Source organism: Rhea pennata, chromosome 3 (assembly GCF_028389875.1).
Source record: "Rhea pennata isolate bPtePen1 chromosome 3, bPtePen1.pri, whole genome shotgun sequence".
NCBI lineage: Eukaryota > Metazoa > Chordata > Aves > Rheiformes > Rheidae > Rhea > Rhea pennata.
The window spans coordinates 92,197,887-92,213,542 of NC_084665.1; the positions used below are offsets into that span (position 1 = coordinate 92,197,887).

The 15,656-nt window shown below is 37.9% G+C and overlaps 1 protein-coding gene across 4 annotated transcripts in view; it reads left to right on the top strand.

Annotated features, from left to right (window-relative positions):
• The first annotated feature begins 5,281 nt into the window (after positions 1 to 5,281).
• IBTK (inhibitor of Bruton tyrosine kinase) overlaps positions 5,282 to 15,656 on the top strand; it is a 59,598-nt gene continuing 49,223 nt past the window's right edge. For all 4 annotated transcript variants that reach the window (XM_062572810.1, XM_062572811.1, XM_062572812.1 and 1 more), the window contains exons 1-2: positions 5,282 to 5,454; positions 12,903 to 13,570. In XM_062572810.1, coding sequence (XP_062428794.1) covers positions 13,247 to 13,570 — 324 coding nt within the window. In that variant the 5' untranslated portion in view covers positions 5,282 to 5,454; positions 12,903 to 13,246. The remainder of the gene's footprint in view (positions 5,455 to 12,902; positions 13,571 to 15,656) is intronic.

Sequence of the window (15,656 nt, forward strand, 5' to 3'; positions counted from 1 at the left end):
GTCTACCGGCCAATATGTGCTTTGATTTGTCATCTGCCAGTGATGTATCTCCTTGGTCAGAAGACAACAGAGGAACATACTCTTAGGCTGCATATATGATTGCCCAGCAGCACTGAGGGGTTTGAAATGAATGTAAGTGTAGGAGCTAGCCTGATTCTTGGAAGGCAAACTTTTATGAAAAGGAGATACAGTTATGAGTATATTGAGACAAACCATAAGTATCTTCTTTGGACTCCATCTTTCTTAGGGGTCTTAATCTCAGACAGGCCCAGGAACAAGCCCTTGAAGCTATTATTCATTTGGAAAAGAAAGTTGAAGAGAATTGTTTTTTTTTTTCTTACTACTTATTGTTCAAAACATGACGTCTCACAAACACTGATGATTTTTTGGCCCATAGTTCTATTAAAACTTCCCTTTTTTATTTTCAATCTGAGGCTCATTTTTGAGTGCAAAGCATTCTATGATGATAACCAAAACTCTGAAAATGTGAAGAAAAACCATTTACCTAATTTTAAGTTACGGGATCACCACAATGAAAGCCTAAAACTGTGAGAGAATAATGCACTATTCTTAATGAACTAATCTTCATCAGCACAAACCCTCCTTTGAGAAAAATATTTAAAAACAATAAATTGTAAGCCTTTCAAAAATCACTTAGTAATTATTTGCTAGGATTTTAGTACAACTTATTAAATTCTGGGTCTGTTGCTGTAACACATTGGGATATGTAATTTTAGGGAATATTCCTTAAGAGACCTTAATCGCTGATGGTCATCCACAAGAGGCTGACAAGAGAAAACAGACAGTAAATGTCTTGTTGATTAGAATTTTGGCATTCATGTAGAAAAAATCTTTTCTCTGCAAAAGCCTTTTTAGTAAGACAATGTCTGCAGACAGATGCTATATTTTATAAAATGAACTTGTCTTTCCTCTGTTAGGAATGCTATGGCTGCAACAATAATACCTTTAAAATCACTAATAATATAAACTGTTACTGAATTCATTAAATAATGCCATGTTTCAGCATTTAAAAACTAGAACACATTTGAGATATGTGTTAACAAGAATCTCTTTTCATTATTGCTAGAAGCGGTGCAAATAAACATTATAGAAAAACATTGCGTTTTCATGACTGACAAACCTTCAAATCCTTATGCAGGCAAAGAAAATGGGCTGATAAAGACCATAAAATTTCTGACATTTCTATTTTGTTAAAAACTAAGCTTGTTAAAAGTAAAACTACATTGGGTAGTACTTGGCTGATGCCTTGATTTTGATTTGTTTTCCCATGGCTGTTTCAGTCTTGTAAATTAACTAGCACAAACCACAGTAAAGAGCTAATCAGGAGTTACAGTTCATCTTTGCCAAAACGTAAATAGGAACAAATCCTGCATCCGAATTCAACACCATGCCAAGACATACTTTATCTTCGTTGTAAGTTTGGCATCAGTGACTATTACTACAGCACAGATTACATGCAGCATATTAAAGAGAAAATTATTTCAAACCAAATATAAGCAGACATCTTGCCTTTATTTACCAGATGTAAGTTAGAAGGATCTTGGACTGAAATGTAAAGATTTGTTTAGAGATGTATCATTTTGAATATATCTAAGACATCTAATGCAAAATTTTGGTTAAAAAGTCTACATGGAAGATTATCATTTGGAGACTTACCTCCATATTGATTTGAATTTCATCAGAGTACCCCAAAATACGTAGTAATAGGCAAAGGAATGAATGCAACCGTGATAGAGAACAAGAAAGCTGAAGCCTCTACGCCTTTATATGACTGGGAGTTCACACTGCAGCAACCAGTGCTAGTAGACGAGACAGAAGTCCACTTCGATATTGATACCTGGGAGTAAAAAATTTGAAATAAGCATAAATAATTACATCAAACTTGGGATTACCTTATAAAAGCTTATACATTATTCAAGTCTATGAAATCCATCAAAAATTATGCATGTTCTTTGTAAAACCAGAACAAATCATACAAACGATCATTTCCATCATGATGACTAATGATTAGTAATTTAATTTCAACAAAGTTTTAATAGGATATGAAAATGCAATTTTTTATAATGCAAAGACGCTCATCATAAGTAACTTTAAAGGCTAGAACCATGGTTCCATGACGGATTATAGAAAAATATAGCGTGTATTTATACACAGTAGAATGGCAGTTCATAGATATGTTGCTACTTGGGTTTTGCTGTTAGAATCCTCAACAGAAACTCTGACAGATGTACTGAAGTTACTACAATTAAAGTTGAAAGCTGTTAATCAGAAATCCTGAAATATTTTGTTAAAAAAAATCCTAAATACTTCCTGATACATTAGCTTGTCTGGAATATAATGTGCATACAAACAACCTTTTTAAAGTAGCCATAGAGTTGATAGCTGGATAGGTTGGAATTACCTGAGGGGAAAAATTAACTTTAATTTTTTTCCCCTAAATTTGTCATAGTTTTATTTTAAAAAGCGTAGAAACTCTACACTACTCTACTTTTATATTTTCACCTACATTTTCATTTGTAATTTCATCATACACTAAAGCAAAAGTGAATCTCTAATTGCAAGTACTGAAATAGTTAGCATTTCTTATACAAGCTTTCATTCATAGGTATCAGCACACTTTATACAACAAGCATATTCCTCCCCATTTTGCAGTGCAGTCAGTGGTGAGAGACAGGCTCATACAAGCAACAATTTAAAGCAACTTAAACTCCTGTTTTGAGCAGTCCTAGTAGAGGAGCCTATTTTATGGAGACAGATCTACCTTACATGCCTAAAGGGAGGAAGTGTGACTGCCTTCTCTCTGACACAGTAGTTTTCCCAAATATATTCAATGAGTTGCTGGCACAGTTGAAGCTAGCTCAGCAGAATAGCCTTGAGCTCTTGGCCTGCACTAAACATCTTCTCATATTGCGACCATTGCATACCCAACCCTTAATGACATAAACTAGAGAAAAAGCTCAGAATATGATAAAATCAGTGGTGCTATAAAGTTTTCCTTACAGAATGACTCTGTTAAGCCTGTGAGCGGCTAACCAAATAAAATTGTCACATCATCTGAGTGTCAAAAAAGCTTTTAGACTGTAGATGGCACTGCAAGGTAAGTGGAAAGGTGTGTCTTCTAGCTCTGGAGATTTTATTCTCTTAAGCTTTTTAATTTCCCAAGTACTCTTATGTCACTGAGAAGACTGAGAAAGAAGTAAACTAAGGCCAGAGGAGACCTGTCCAGAGGTGATGTAAAGGAAAGGCCATGCTCTCTTTGGCAACCTACCATTTAACACAGTGTTAAATGTCATTTTGGGAACTGACATATCCCAATACAAAAATCACAGCTCTGTAAAGCCTCTAATGTTTCACTAAAAGCTTGTTTGTTACTCTGTCAAGTTTTTGGTTCACCCACAGGGGCTCTATCAGGTCCTATTCATGAATCAAGTTTCTATTCTTTGTGACAGTATTTTGAGCTGTGTGAAAGAGTAAGCATCTACAGCATAGAGATGCTTGCCAGAAATTATTTTTCCCATATATAATCTTACGCTGTCTCAGGTCTTGCCGTATTTTAAGCCTCTTGATCTCGCCACTGTATTGTTTACCTCTCCAAAGGATGCCTGTTTCAGCTAGTTGCTTGAATTTATTATTATACAACAAAGCCTTTTTTATGACTGACTTCAGCTCTATTTGGATCTCCTCATTACCCCACATGATCATTAGTATCTGCAGGCCAGCTGGCAATATACTTGTAGAAAGGCCATTTCTGAGATATGCTATGATTGAAGTAGAAACTAGGTGATCACTAGGAAAATAATGTGTAAATAATTTTCTGATAGCATGCAGTTACAAAGGTGAAGGAGTGTTAGCAAGCTGAACCTTTGCACAGTGAAACAGAGAAAGCAGACCTCACAGATCACGTTAACAGGGTCATATGATGTGGGTAAAATTGACTATGATTCACCTATATACAGCTTCTTGTTTTTTCCCCAGATTGGTCTGCTGCAGAAGAACACAGAAAACTTTTTGTAGCTTCAAATGTTTTGTGGTTAAAAATTAACTAGACTGTTTTTAACTCTTTGCACAACTCTTCACCTGCACCACTGAAGGGAGGAACTGTAGCTTTCACAGGAATGCACAGGAAATTTGGCAGTTGACATTAATATGGCCTGTATGTCCTTTCTACTTTGGAAAAAGTGATGTGTGATTATTTTACTCTGCATTTTACATTATATACTATTTGTCTTGTTTCCTAGTCTGCCACTCTAAGATATTAAATCCTAGATTAATCTGTAATCAGTACTTCCTGTTACATCATTCAAGTCATTAATTAAAAAGCTGAATTTAATTGAGTCCTTACGGAGTTTACTTGAGAAGCCCACCAAGAATAATTTTTCAAATCCTCCTGGAAATATCAAGCTTGCTTACGAAACTGCCCTCTGGGTTAGTGTCAAAGCCCTCACCAAAATCAAGCTGTATCATATAAATTAGTCCACTGACTCTGTCAAAGAAGGAAATTATATTGGCCTGAAACAACCTGTTCTTGACAAAGCCTTCTTCGTGTTGTCACTTCAGTATTTCCTACAGATGTACAGAAACTATTATTTACCTATTTGCTTTAGTGTCTTCCTGGAAGCTGGGAGAGGTGTTGGCTTGCCTAGAAACCCTCTCTCCCTCCTCACTTCCCCCACAACAGCCTCTAATTTTCATGAGGTTAACACTGCTTCAAAGACAGACTTCTTTTTTTCCTTAGGCAAGCACCTGCTTCATTTAACTACTCCTAAACATGGCTTTACAATATTCCTGCCATCCTTCTACTTACATATTAGAAATATTTTACGTATCAGGCCATAATTTTCTTTTTAAAATTAAGCCTGACAGGAAAAGGGCAGAGAAACTCCTCAGCTTTCCCCCATTCGTGTGCTATTTCCCCATTGACCTCTTCTTCCCGTTTCTCCCTCTTTCTTCTAATTATTCGCACCCCTTCCTCGCGGCGCACACACCGTGCGCCGCCAACCGCCCCTCCCCATACATTAGCCGTTTCCGTTTGAACGCGCGCGCACCGCGGGACGGCCGTGACGTCAACGCTCCATTCCCCCCCGCCCCCTGCCGCCGGCGGAGCGCGCTGCCGGGCCCGCCCCTTGATCCGGCTTGTCAATCAATCCGGGCTCCGCGGCGGCGGGGGGCGGGGCGGAGGCAAAACAGCAGCCGCAGCCAATGGGCGCGTGAGGTGGCGGCGCCGCCAATCCGCTGCTTGCTTCTTTGGGGGTGCGGCGGTTGCTTTGCCTGCGCCCCGGTCTGCGTCGTTGCTCTCGGCCGTTGCTGCCGCCGTGTGAGGGTTCGCGCGAGCCGCAGCAGCCTGGCCCTGCCCCGGTGTCACTGAGGATGAGCCGCCGCGCTGCCCAGCGCGCGTCCCGCCCCGCTCGCCCCAGCCCGTTCATCTAGCGACTGGTGAGGGCGGGCCGCGTCCTGCTGATGTGTCCGGGGAGGAGGGGGGGCGGCTTGGGTTAGGGACAAGCGCAGCTGAAGGGACGAGGCCGGATCGCCGCGGAGAGGCCGGGGCAGGCAGCCGCGCAGGCTGGGAGGGGACCTTCCGCGAGGCGGAAGAAGAGCAGCTCGGCTGCTTGCTTTGCTGAGTCTTTTCTGTCGCTCGCCGCCGCCCGGCTACGTGGAGATGTGTAATGAGAGTCAAAACAGGCACCTTCCCCCTCCGCCCCTGTCTCTGCCAGGCCTTTGGAAACGCTGCAGCCTCCCCCGGCAACGTTTGCCTGGTTTTCTCAGCTGGAGATTTCCGGGAGGTCTCTAGTGTTTCCGAAGTTCTTGGCGATATTTGTCTGTGGCATTTAGTTAGCAGCTTTCGGTGTTACTGGCTTTGAACAGCAGCGTAGGCACCAGAGAGCTGAAATCTGACAGTTGGTTTAAAGGATATTTCAATGCTGTCGTCTTAAGGGCCAGCCAGCGAGTCTTTTAAGACTTGGACCTCCTTTTGCTGATGTCTTTCCTCATGTAAACTGACCACGACTTGTGCTTTTGTGCGTTGTGTTTTTTTTTTTTTTTTTTTTTTTTTTTTTTTTTTTTAAGTGATCGATGTGGTTACTCTTTAATAATACTTTTGTGAATATTCTGAGTTCCTCACCTCTTCTTAAGACTTGATATATTTATCCAATTTAGTTTTAAGCACAGTGAAATACTAGAAAATATTTTTCCGTTCTTGTTGATTTATGTTTTATTGACACACAGATAAACTGAAGATCTAGAGCAGTGTGTTGTGGAAGTGTCTACAAGTGCACTTTTAATTTTTTGTATACCCCTTTTTGTATGTTTTAATTGTTTGATAGTATTAAGTTATTAACCATCATTAATTTTATCTGTTTCTAGATGTGCCAAGCACAATATTTTAGTTTACTGTTTATTTACCATTCACATAGATACCTTGTTAATTCTGACAAATAGATGTGCTCTGAGGTATTGTAGCTGAATGTAGCTACCAGTAGTGCTTTGGTATTTGTTATGAATTATAGGCAGGCACATCTGTCTAATGTTTGTTAGCACTGTTAGGAGCAAATGGACTAGAGTTATTGGATTCTCTTAAACAAGGCAGATACAATGTCAAAAGACCAGAATCTCTGAACCTCTCATCCTGAAAAGGGTTATACCATCATTGCTATGATGGTGGAAGTCATAGAAAGTCTGTAGAGAACCTCTAAAGATCGTCTACTGAGGATACCAAGCTGACACAGAGGCCCATGGCCCTGTAATAAAAACAACTGGAATCTCCCAAGGCTCAGGGGATGTAGCAGGTGTGGTAGAACTGAGTATTTTTTAAATGAAGCTGATTTTTGTCCGAATCTTTACATTTGGTCAGGTCGCATTCATTTAAAACTTGCCAGATTGTTTGTCTAACCTATTCTGAGAACATTCTGACAATTTTATGATACCTGTGGGTAGCCTCTTTAATGTTCAGCTTAAAATTTTAAGTGCTTCTTAACATATAACCTTAATTTCCAGTGCAGAGCAGATGATAACTTATCGTACTGTCAAGGGTAATAGATTTGTTTTTGATCCTTTTCTTCCTTTTTGTAACAGTCTTGTTTGAAGACAATGGTTTCTAGAAAACACAGTTGATGGAAAAAATAGATCCAGTTTAACCCTATATTCAAAGATTGTTTTCCAGATCTTTTGAGTTTCTTGTTACTCTTTCCAAGATTTTCTGCTTGTCTGCTTTTCTTAAAACTTGGTGTTTTAACTGCAAGTAGCTTGGTGTTTTAACTGCAAGTAGCTTGGTGTTTTAACTGCAAGTAGCTTGGTGTTTTAACTGCAAGTAGCTTGGTGTTGTCCCTTTTCTGCTTGTACATTTGATCAATTTTTGCCTATGATATATATTTTACATTCAACTGTATTTTTCAGGAAATCGAACAACATAGATTTATGCCCAGACTTCCAAGAAACATGCAAAAATTTCTGAATAGGTTAGACTGTGTGAGTATGTTGTCTTCTGATTAGAAATTAGTAATCTAGCTGATCATTAAAGCCTTGGAAAATGTACTGCTTGTAGCTGAAGGATTTGTTTACTGTTATTTATCTGGCAATTCATCTATATTCAGTGGTTTCTTGGAAGGTATCCTTGAGGACATATTTCTTCAAGTTAGTGCTACATTTATTATATTACTTTCCAGTTTCAATTTGTTAGTCACTCACAAATGTATATTAGATAAGTAGTTTAGAATCTGACAAGAAAGTTGCCTTTAGGTAAGAATATAGTTAACAGAAAAACTTGGAAAATCAGTAACAAACAACGCTGGCTTTGATTCTGTAAGCTTTAGATTTGTATTTTCATTAGTAAGCTAATCAGCCTGCATTATAGAGTTTGTTTTATATACGAATATTTTTAGGAATTCTATGCTATTATGGTTACAGGTCTTCTGTAATGTTATGAAACAAGAGTGAATGGACTACTTGAAGAATATTATTAAACCTCACCATGCTTGTTAAACAAAATAATAAATCTTTAAAAACCTCCAATACCCATGTAAGGATGAGTTTACCTACCTGAATTGTAAGATGTTGCCAGTCATAACTGTCTTCATTTAAGTGTCCAGCTACTTAAATGCTAAGTGGCTAGCAAAGAATGTCAAATGGATTTTTCCTTTCTAAAAGCTGTAATACTTGCACTATTGGAAAAAAAAGGAGGGGTTGTTGAAAAAGAAAACTAGAATTTGTGTGATAGGTTGTCTTTTTATACAGTAGTTTCGTAGGAAAAAATATCCTGTAAATAATAGGAGGTATGCTTTTAATACTTTTTTTAAGAAGTTAAAGCTATACTAAATATCTAAGTAGATTCTACTGTGTGTTTTAAGGCCACCTGCCCTCAAGTGCAGGCAATAAAAACAATATTTTTGATGATAATTAAAAATTTTCAGATTTTGAATTCACGGGAAGTAGCAAATGATATCTGGTTGTGTTGGAGCAAACACTAGATAGTTTTCCACTAAGTGCGTTCCAGATGTAACTGATATTTAGAAAAGGTAATACCACTAAAAATAAAAGAAAACAGTGATTGGAATGAGGACAGGTTAAGCCTGTTTCATGGTCAAATAAAGTCTTGAGAAATATTTTCTTAATAAAGCTGCCTGAAGCTGGATTTCAGAGTATTGTCATTAATGTAACAATTGAATTACTTAATGCAGCACACATGGAAGCTGCAAAACCAGCTATCTGTTTTTAAATGACACTAAATTCTGAATATCTGAATCTTTTCTACCTCTTTTTTCATTCCTTCCCCTTTTGGAGATACTTATCTCTTGTGTTCAACCTCTATGAAAATACTTTTAGGAAAAAAGATAATTGGCAATGTGTTGGTGGAAAACATGATCTAAGAGATACAGGAATGAACATCCTGGCATTTTTCTTCATCTAGTAACTTGGGATACCTCTGCTAAATGCAGAGGTCTAGGCCTCACCGAAACTGATGCTGAATGTGATCTGCCTTCATTGGGCTTGACTTCTGAAAGATAGAGACTGAAAAGCAGATAAGTTGTAGAGGGTCCTAAGGATGCTGCTAGATCAGCATCTATTTATTCTGGCTTTTATTTTATTTTTTTTTTTTTTATTTTTTTTTTTTTTTGGCAGAAAAGTGCCAAATCTATTATGTGCTTTCTGAGGGAAGGAGCTGAGTAAGAGGGCTCTACCTATTTGCTTTGAGGCGGCAAGATTCCGCACACACTTTGTTATGTAGGAATTGCCTCCAGCTTGGTTGTAACATTTTATCTTTTCTTGGGCTGTGAAGTATAGTAAATATCTCATACCTCTTGGGGGCTAGGATAGGGAAAATTTAGAAACCTGCTTACTGCAGAAATGAAGACTAAAACTTCTTTGTGATACTCTGAGTGATGTTCTAATAGCTCCATTTTTTTCTCCCCCCCCCGAAATTTTTCTTTAATGAAATTGTTAATTGGGTATATATTTTTGAAAAGAACTTAAATTCCAACACATAAGTGTTAAATAAATAGTTTGAAAGATAATAATCTTATTTATCTCATATGGCATTAGGAAGAGACTGGTATTGTAAATGGATGTAATTGGTGGTAAGAAGCCTGTAGAAATATCTACAAATAAAAGCAGAGACGCATAGTCAAGAGTGACATGTTCTAGATATTTAAACTTTAAAAAATACTGGTGCTACTCATATTTCCTGCTTATTTTAGGTTTTGATAATTCAGCTAGGACTCAATATACTTCAGAGCTAAGCTTTTGGGCAGCAATCACAAGGTCTTCACACAGATGTGACCATCACTTTATGGTACTGAGGCCGTGTGTGTGTGTGTGTGTGTGTGTGTGTTAAGATTTCATTTAAGGACCTATTCATTTTTGAAAATAGTTAGGTCTGATTGTCAACCCTTTCTGAATGGCAGATATAATAACATAACTGTGTTGCTGGTGTACCAGTCTATCATGGAGGGACAAAAACTTGATCTGAAGCCTTCTGTCTCAAAACATAAGGTATATATTAATATTTCTAGTGTTGAAATTTTATAGGAGGACTAAGTTAGAATGACTAATAAAGAAATAATTCAGCAGAGTCAGATTCCAAATAGTTGCAATAAATATCACCACAAAGGAGTTAGTATGAGGTAGGTGGGATTTTATTTCTATCTAATTGCAGACTTCTCACTCTTAATATATGGTTTGTAGTCTGCAGTATTTTAGTGTTTGGTGTCTTGAACTAGAGTTCAGGTGCTTAAAAGAAGCATTTTTTCCCTGCCCTCTGTTCCTTTCCTCTTACTGACACAAGTTCTTGTGGAACCAGGGGAGGGGATTGATTTACCTTCTTGTCCATCATTTTCCTCATCCAGCTCAGTCTCTTAAATAGGTATGTGTGTTTAGCCAAGGGAAGGCACGGTGCGGGCCAACTCAGGACTGCTGCTTCAGTGAGTGGTGCCATTTCATGCCAGTTTAACTAACCACTTAGTCAACTGTATTTTGTGACTCCTGGAGTTATGTTCACTTTATGTTCTTTTTATTTTCACTATATGTTCTTTGTAGTACCGATAGGCATGTCTTAACAAAATACGATATTTAAGATGTGCTTATAGAACGACTTTTGCCACATGGCCTATAATCTGAAACCTGGTATCACAGACAGTGGTAACACTGATTTTGATTGTTTAAGGGTTCTCTAGAGCATAGTATTGAAGGGAAGAATGTAGCTTTCATATAGTGGTGCAAGGCTAATGTAAAATTTATGCTTCTTCCACAGAGTGATTTTGTTGTCTAGTGGAGTATTGATGAAATATGACAAATGGATTTGAAGATAGTAGCACTTCTGATGCTTTTCCTATGCATCTCCAAATATTTAAAAAATTTATTACTATTTAGAAGTGATGCATTGGAAATTTAAGGCTGCTGATAGCAATTAGTCATCATACTATGATTCCTTGGGACAGCAAGTTAGGCTGTGTTTTTAAAACTAATGCTTTCTTTCCAAGCTCTAACTTTTCTAAACCCTTAGACTAGAAAGAAAAGGTGGCTGGAGAAGAATGCATACAATTGTAGGTTAAGTTTCAGGTGTTCTTGCAGAAGTCTGTATGAAAATGCCTGTAGGGTAAATAGAAACCCTCTGTGACAAACGTAAACTGAATTCTGGTCAATTTTTATCTCTGAAATACTTAATGTTACTCTTGGATAAAGATGAATGACTAAATTCTAGTGAATAAAAACCAGTATTGTATTTCTTGTTTGCCTGCTGTTTAAAATTGTTTTGAAAGTTCATACTGAATAACTTTGATCTGTGGATTACAATTCCAAGTATTAATCTCTCTTGAATTAAGTGAAAAAAATAATTATTTGAAGCTTTGTTAAGAAATGTTTAAGTGAATACTATTGGATTGGAATTGTTTTTTTTCTTGGAAGTTTAGATTCCATTGCTAGTGTTTCTTCTGATGGCCTAAACTTGGTGGTGGAATTGATATCAATTCCTAAAACAGAAGAAGAAGGACTGAGATTTCTGTTTTTTCTTCCAAACAGGCAAAGTAATCTTTCTCTGATGTGTCTTTGCAGATAGATGTATTAATAAAATATGGATATGTATTCAGTGTCTGAAAAACAATGGAAGCTAATTTCGAAAGGCTTTCTGAGGGAGGGTGAGAATTCGGACTTACGGTTGGATTTACAGTGACTGCTGATTGCAATCTTTTTTCAGAGGGTTTGTTAACATTCTTAGTTTCATTTATCCATATTTCATGACAGCATTTTTTCACTCTTTTTTATTGGTAGAACAGTTTTAAATTCCACATTGGACAGCAAGCAAAAACATCAATCAGTTTAACAGAATGATTAAACAGAAACTTATGCTTGGAGAGACTGAAGTCTGAAGCTTTTGGGGGGACTGAATTAGCAGTTCATGCATAAATTGTACAGTATATCAGTGATGTATATAAGTTTACTCTTGCTATTCCAGATGGTTTTATATAGCTTTTATTGTGCTATTCATACTGTACTATAATAAATGCTTCTATCAGGCCTTCCTTGCTTTTGAGAAAGTATATGCCAAAAAAGGTGGATATGCTACAGATAAGTATTAGATATGCAAAGAAATGGCTATACGCCCCAAACAATGAATATATTTGAATGAGCAATATAAATTATATTTTCTTCCTGTTCTTTCCTCCTCCCTTAACCCTTCCAGCCTAGAACTTCATTTATTCCTGCCTATCCTGGGAGCTTTAGACTAGCCCTGTATGAGTAACAAACATCTGAATTTACATCTCTTTACAAAGCTGCTTTTCTTTGCTTCTTCTCACCTTTGTCAGCATTTCTGGGAGCCCTAGAGAGGAGCCTTCCTATTGATTCTTCAGAAATCATTTAGTAGGGAGATGGGTAAGAGTTCCGGCCAGGGAAGAGAAAGTGAGGCATAATCCTTTTTGCAGTGGCTAGGTGATCCCTTGCTCCTCCTGTGTGGGACTGACAAAGTTTCCTTAGTGTACTCCATACATGTGTGTGTTTTGTTTTTTCCCAGCAGTAGTTTAGTCCTTGCCTTCTGATCACAAAGTACTGTATAATTAGTCAGTAAACTAGCAGGGAACTAATGAGACTGAGAAAATTCATGTTTTTTTTCTTTTCCCTGCCTCCAAGTGACTTTTTTGATCCAGTTCACCATATAACCTCAAAGATTTATGTCAAAGCAAGAGAGGGAGGTGCCTTCGGAGACTGGGGTGGAGAATAGTCATGACTGTTTAAATTGGCTGAATGCCTGAATGTGAAATCAGATGGGCTGATGCGAGGTCAATTAACCCTTGCTATTTCACTCCTGTACTTGCAGGCTTAGGTTGATACACATTTGAGTTGGCACAGTTGCTGAAGAATTTTTGTTGACTAATCTGTTCTGTTTTGTTCTCTTTCAGGTCTCCCTTGCAATTATGGAGTTTTAGAGGAATAAGAGAGTGTGGAGGGGGAATCCCCCTCTCCACACTTGAGGTAGTTTGCTTTTGGAATTTTCTATGGACAACAGTATTTGTTATATACAATGGTGAAATAAGACCTCTAAAAATATATATTTATAAGTATTTATTTTGATCAAGTGCCAAACATAACAGTACAAAGATTTCTAATGGCAGCTCAATAAAACTGGATTTAAATTGTTGGAATTACAAGTTTCTGAAGGCACTGTGTCGTGTACTGAACTGGAGTGCCTTCATATACTTGATGATTGTTCCCCTTAAGGAGAAGAACAGCTTCAGAAGAGAAGATGAATTCTCTCATGCCAGAGTGCACTTTGAAGTGTCGTTCTCTACAGCATGCTTTGGATGTTATTTCTGTAGTTACCAGAGGAAATGAAGGCCAGATCAAGGCTTTTCTCTCTTCTTACTGCTACAATGCTGCAACTATAAAGGATGCCTTTGGTAGAAATGTTCTTCATCTTGCTTCATCTTGTGGCAAAAAAGGTATACTCGATTGGCTGGCTGAAACCAAAGGAGTTGATCTCTTGGCAAAAGACAAAGAGTCTGGATGGACAGCTTTGCACAGAAGTATATTTTATGGATACATTGATTGTGTTCTGTCATTACTGAAGGTGAGTGCGCAGCTCTGATCTTCTTAATGAGTGATTTGCAACATTTTAGTTTTACAGTTTTTAAGAGTTTTTTTATTGATTAGTTCAAAAATTTTTTAACTTGTTTCAAAGCCTCTTGAGGTTGGTGTAATACTATGTTTAGATCACAGTGCATTGATTTACCCATAAAAGATATCTCTTTGCACACACAAAAAATGGCACTAAGTAATTAATTCCTGATTAACTGTGGAATTCCCTAAAAGACTGATTTGTTTGGATAGTATCAGGGTCAGGATCCTAAAGTGCAATTTGAACTTGACATCACACTAAGGATATTGTAAAAACAGGCTCTTCAATAATTACACCAATTAGTGTTCTTGGAAAATGTGGAATGCTTGAATGGAGTTAGTGATGAATCGTATGTTTGAGTGATAAGCACTTCAAGATAAACAGTATTCTATTCAGTTGCTTCCAAATGCATTCTTGTTTTAACCTGGACTTTCACTCAGTCCCCCTCATTCCTTTCTGATAATTGCTGTTTCTTCCTTACCTTCTAGCACATTGTGTTTGTTTTTGATTGCTCTTCCCTGTGTTCATTCCACTCTCAGTACTGCAACAGGAAGCTACGTGTGATGGAAATGTTCAAAGTCCTTTTAACCACATGAGAAAATGGAATGTTGGTGGTTTAAGGTTACTTAAAAGCAAACATGAGGAGAATAACTTAGGCTTTTGAATTCAGCCCTTTTGTTTTAAAAATTACTGTGGCTGGACATATATAGGTGTTAAACTCTACTCTTAACAAGTAGTGTAAGCAATATAGTTGTAGATCCAGTAGTTCTTAATTCTTGAAATTTTAAGTGTTAAATGTGTATTTCATATTCTGCACTCTCATAATGAGAAACTTTTCCTTCAAATTACCAAAAAGTGCTTGTTTCCTGAGGATTATATTTGATTCTCTTCTCTAGAACTTGAAAGCTTTGTGTGATGTTTGAAAAGCTATTCAGTCCTTTGTATGTATGTACATTTAAGATATTTGCTTGCATGAAGCCTGCAGTGATATCTCCAAATGTATTTTATTTTTTTTAGTTGCATAAATGAGTGAGTCTTTCTGACAACTAGCTCTGTTAATATTCCTCTAAGAAGCAGAACAAATCAGATCATATAGAGTGCTATAATTTTCAGTTCCTTAACTTGAGTCTCTTTGTGGTACTGCATTGTGAAAAGCAAGTATTCCTTAAGATACAGTGATGACAAGGAAGAATCTTAGAAGAAAAATCATAAAGTAGTTGAGGTAGGAGGGGACCTCTGAAGATCATTTAGTCCAACCCCCAGGTCAGAGCAGAGTCAGCTACAGCAGTTTGCCCAATACTGTGTCCAGCTCAGTATTAAATATTTCCAAGGATAGAGACTCTACATCCTCCCTGGGCAACTTGCTCCAATGTTTCACCGCAGTTACAGTGAAGTTGTAGTGTGTGTATGTGTTTTAATGGAATTTCTTGTATTTTGATTTATGCCTATTGCATCGTGTTACTGGATACTACTGAGCTCTGTTTTTTACCTTTCTCCCCTGCCTTCACCCCTCCTCCCCCCCTCCCTGTGTTTATACACATTGATAAGATCTTCCTGTGATGATTATTATTTTTTTTTCCTCTTCCTGAGGCTAAATTGCTCAGCTCACACAGCCTATCATCATATGACAGATGTTCCGGTCTGTTTGTCATGTTTGGGGCTTTGCACTAGGCTCTCACCAGTAGTTCATGTCTCTTGTACTCGGGAGTCAGACCCAGACCCAGCATCCAGTTGTGGCCACACCAGTGCAGAGTAGCTGGGGAGGATCACCTCCCTCCATCTGCTGGCAACACTCTGTCTAATGCAGCCCAGGAGGCTGTTAACATTTTTCTCTGTGAGGGCACATTGCTGGTTCATGTTCAGCTTGTTGTCTGCCAGGACCCCCAGTGCCTTCTCTGCAGAGCTGCTTTCCCTCAGGTCAGCCTCCAGCCTGTAGTGGTGCCTAGGGTTATTCCTCTTAAGGGGCAGGATTTGTTGTTCGCTTTTGTTGAACTTCATGAGGTTCCTCTCTGGCCATCTCTCCAGCCTGTGGAGATCC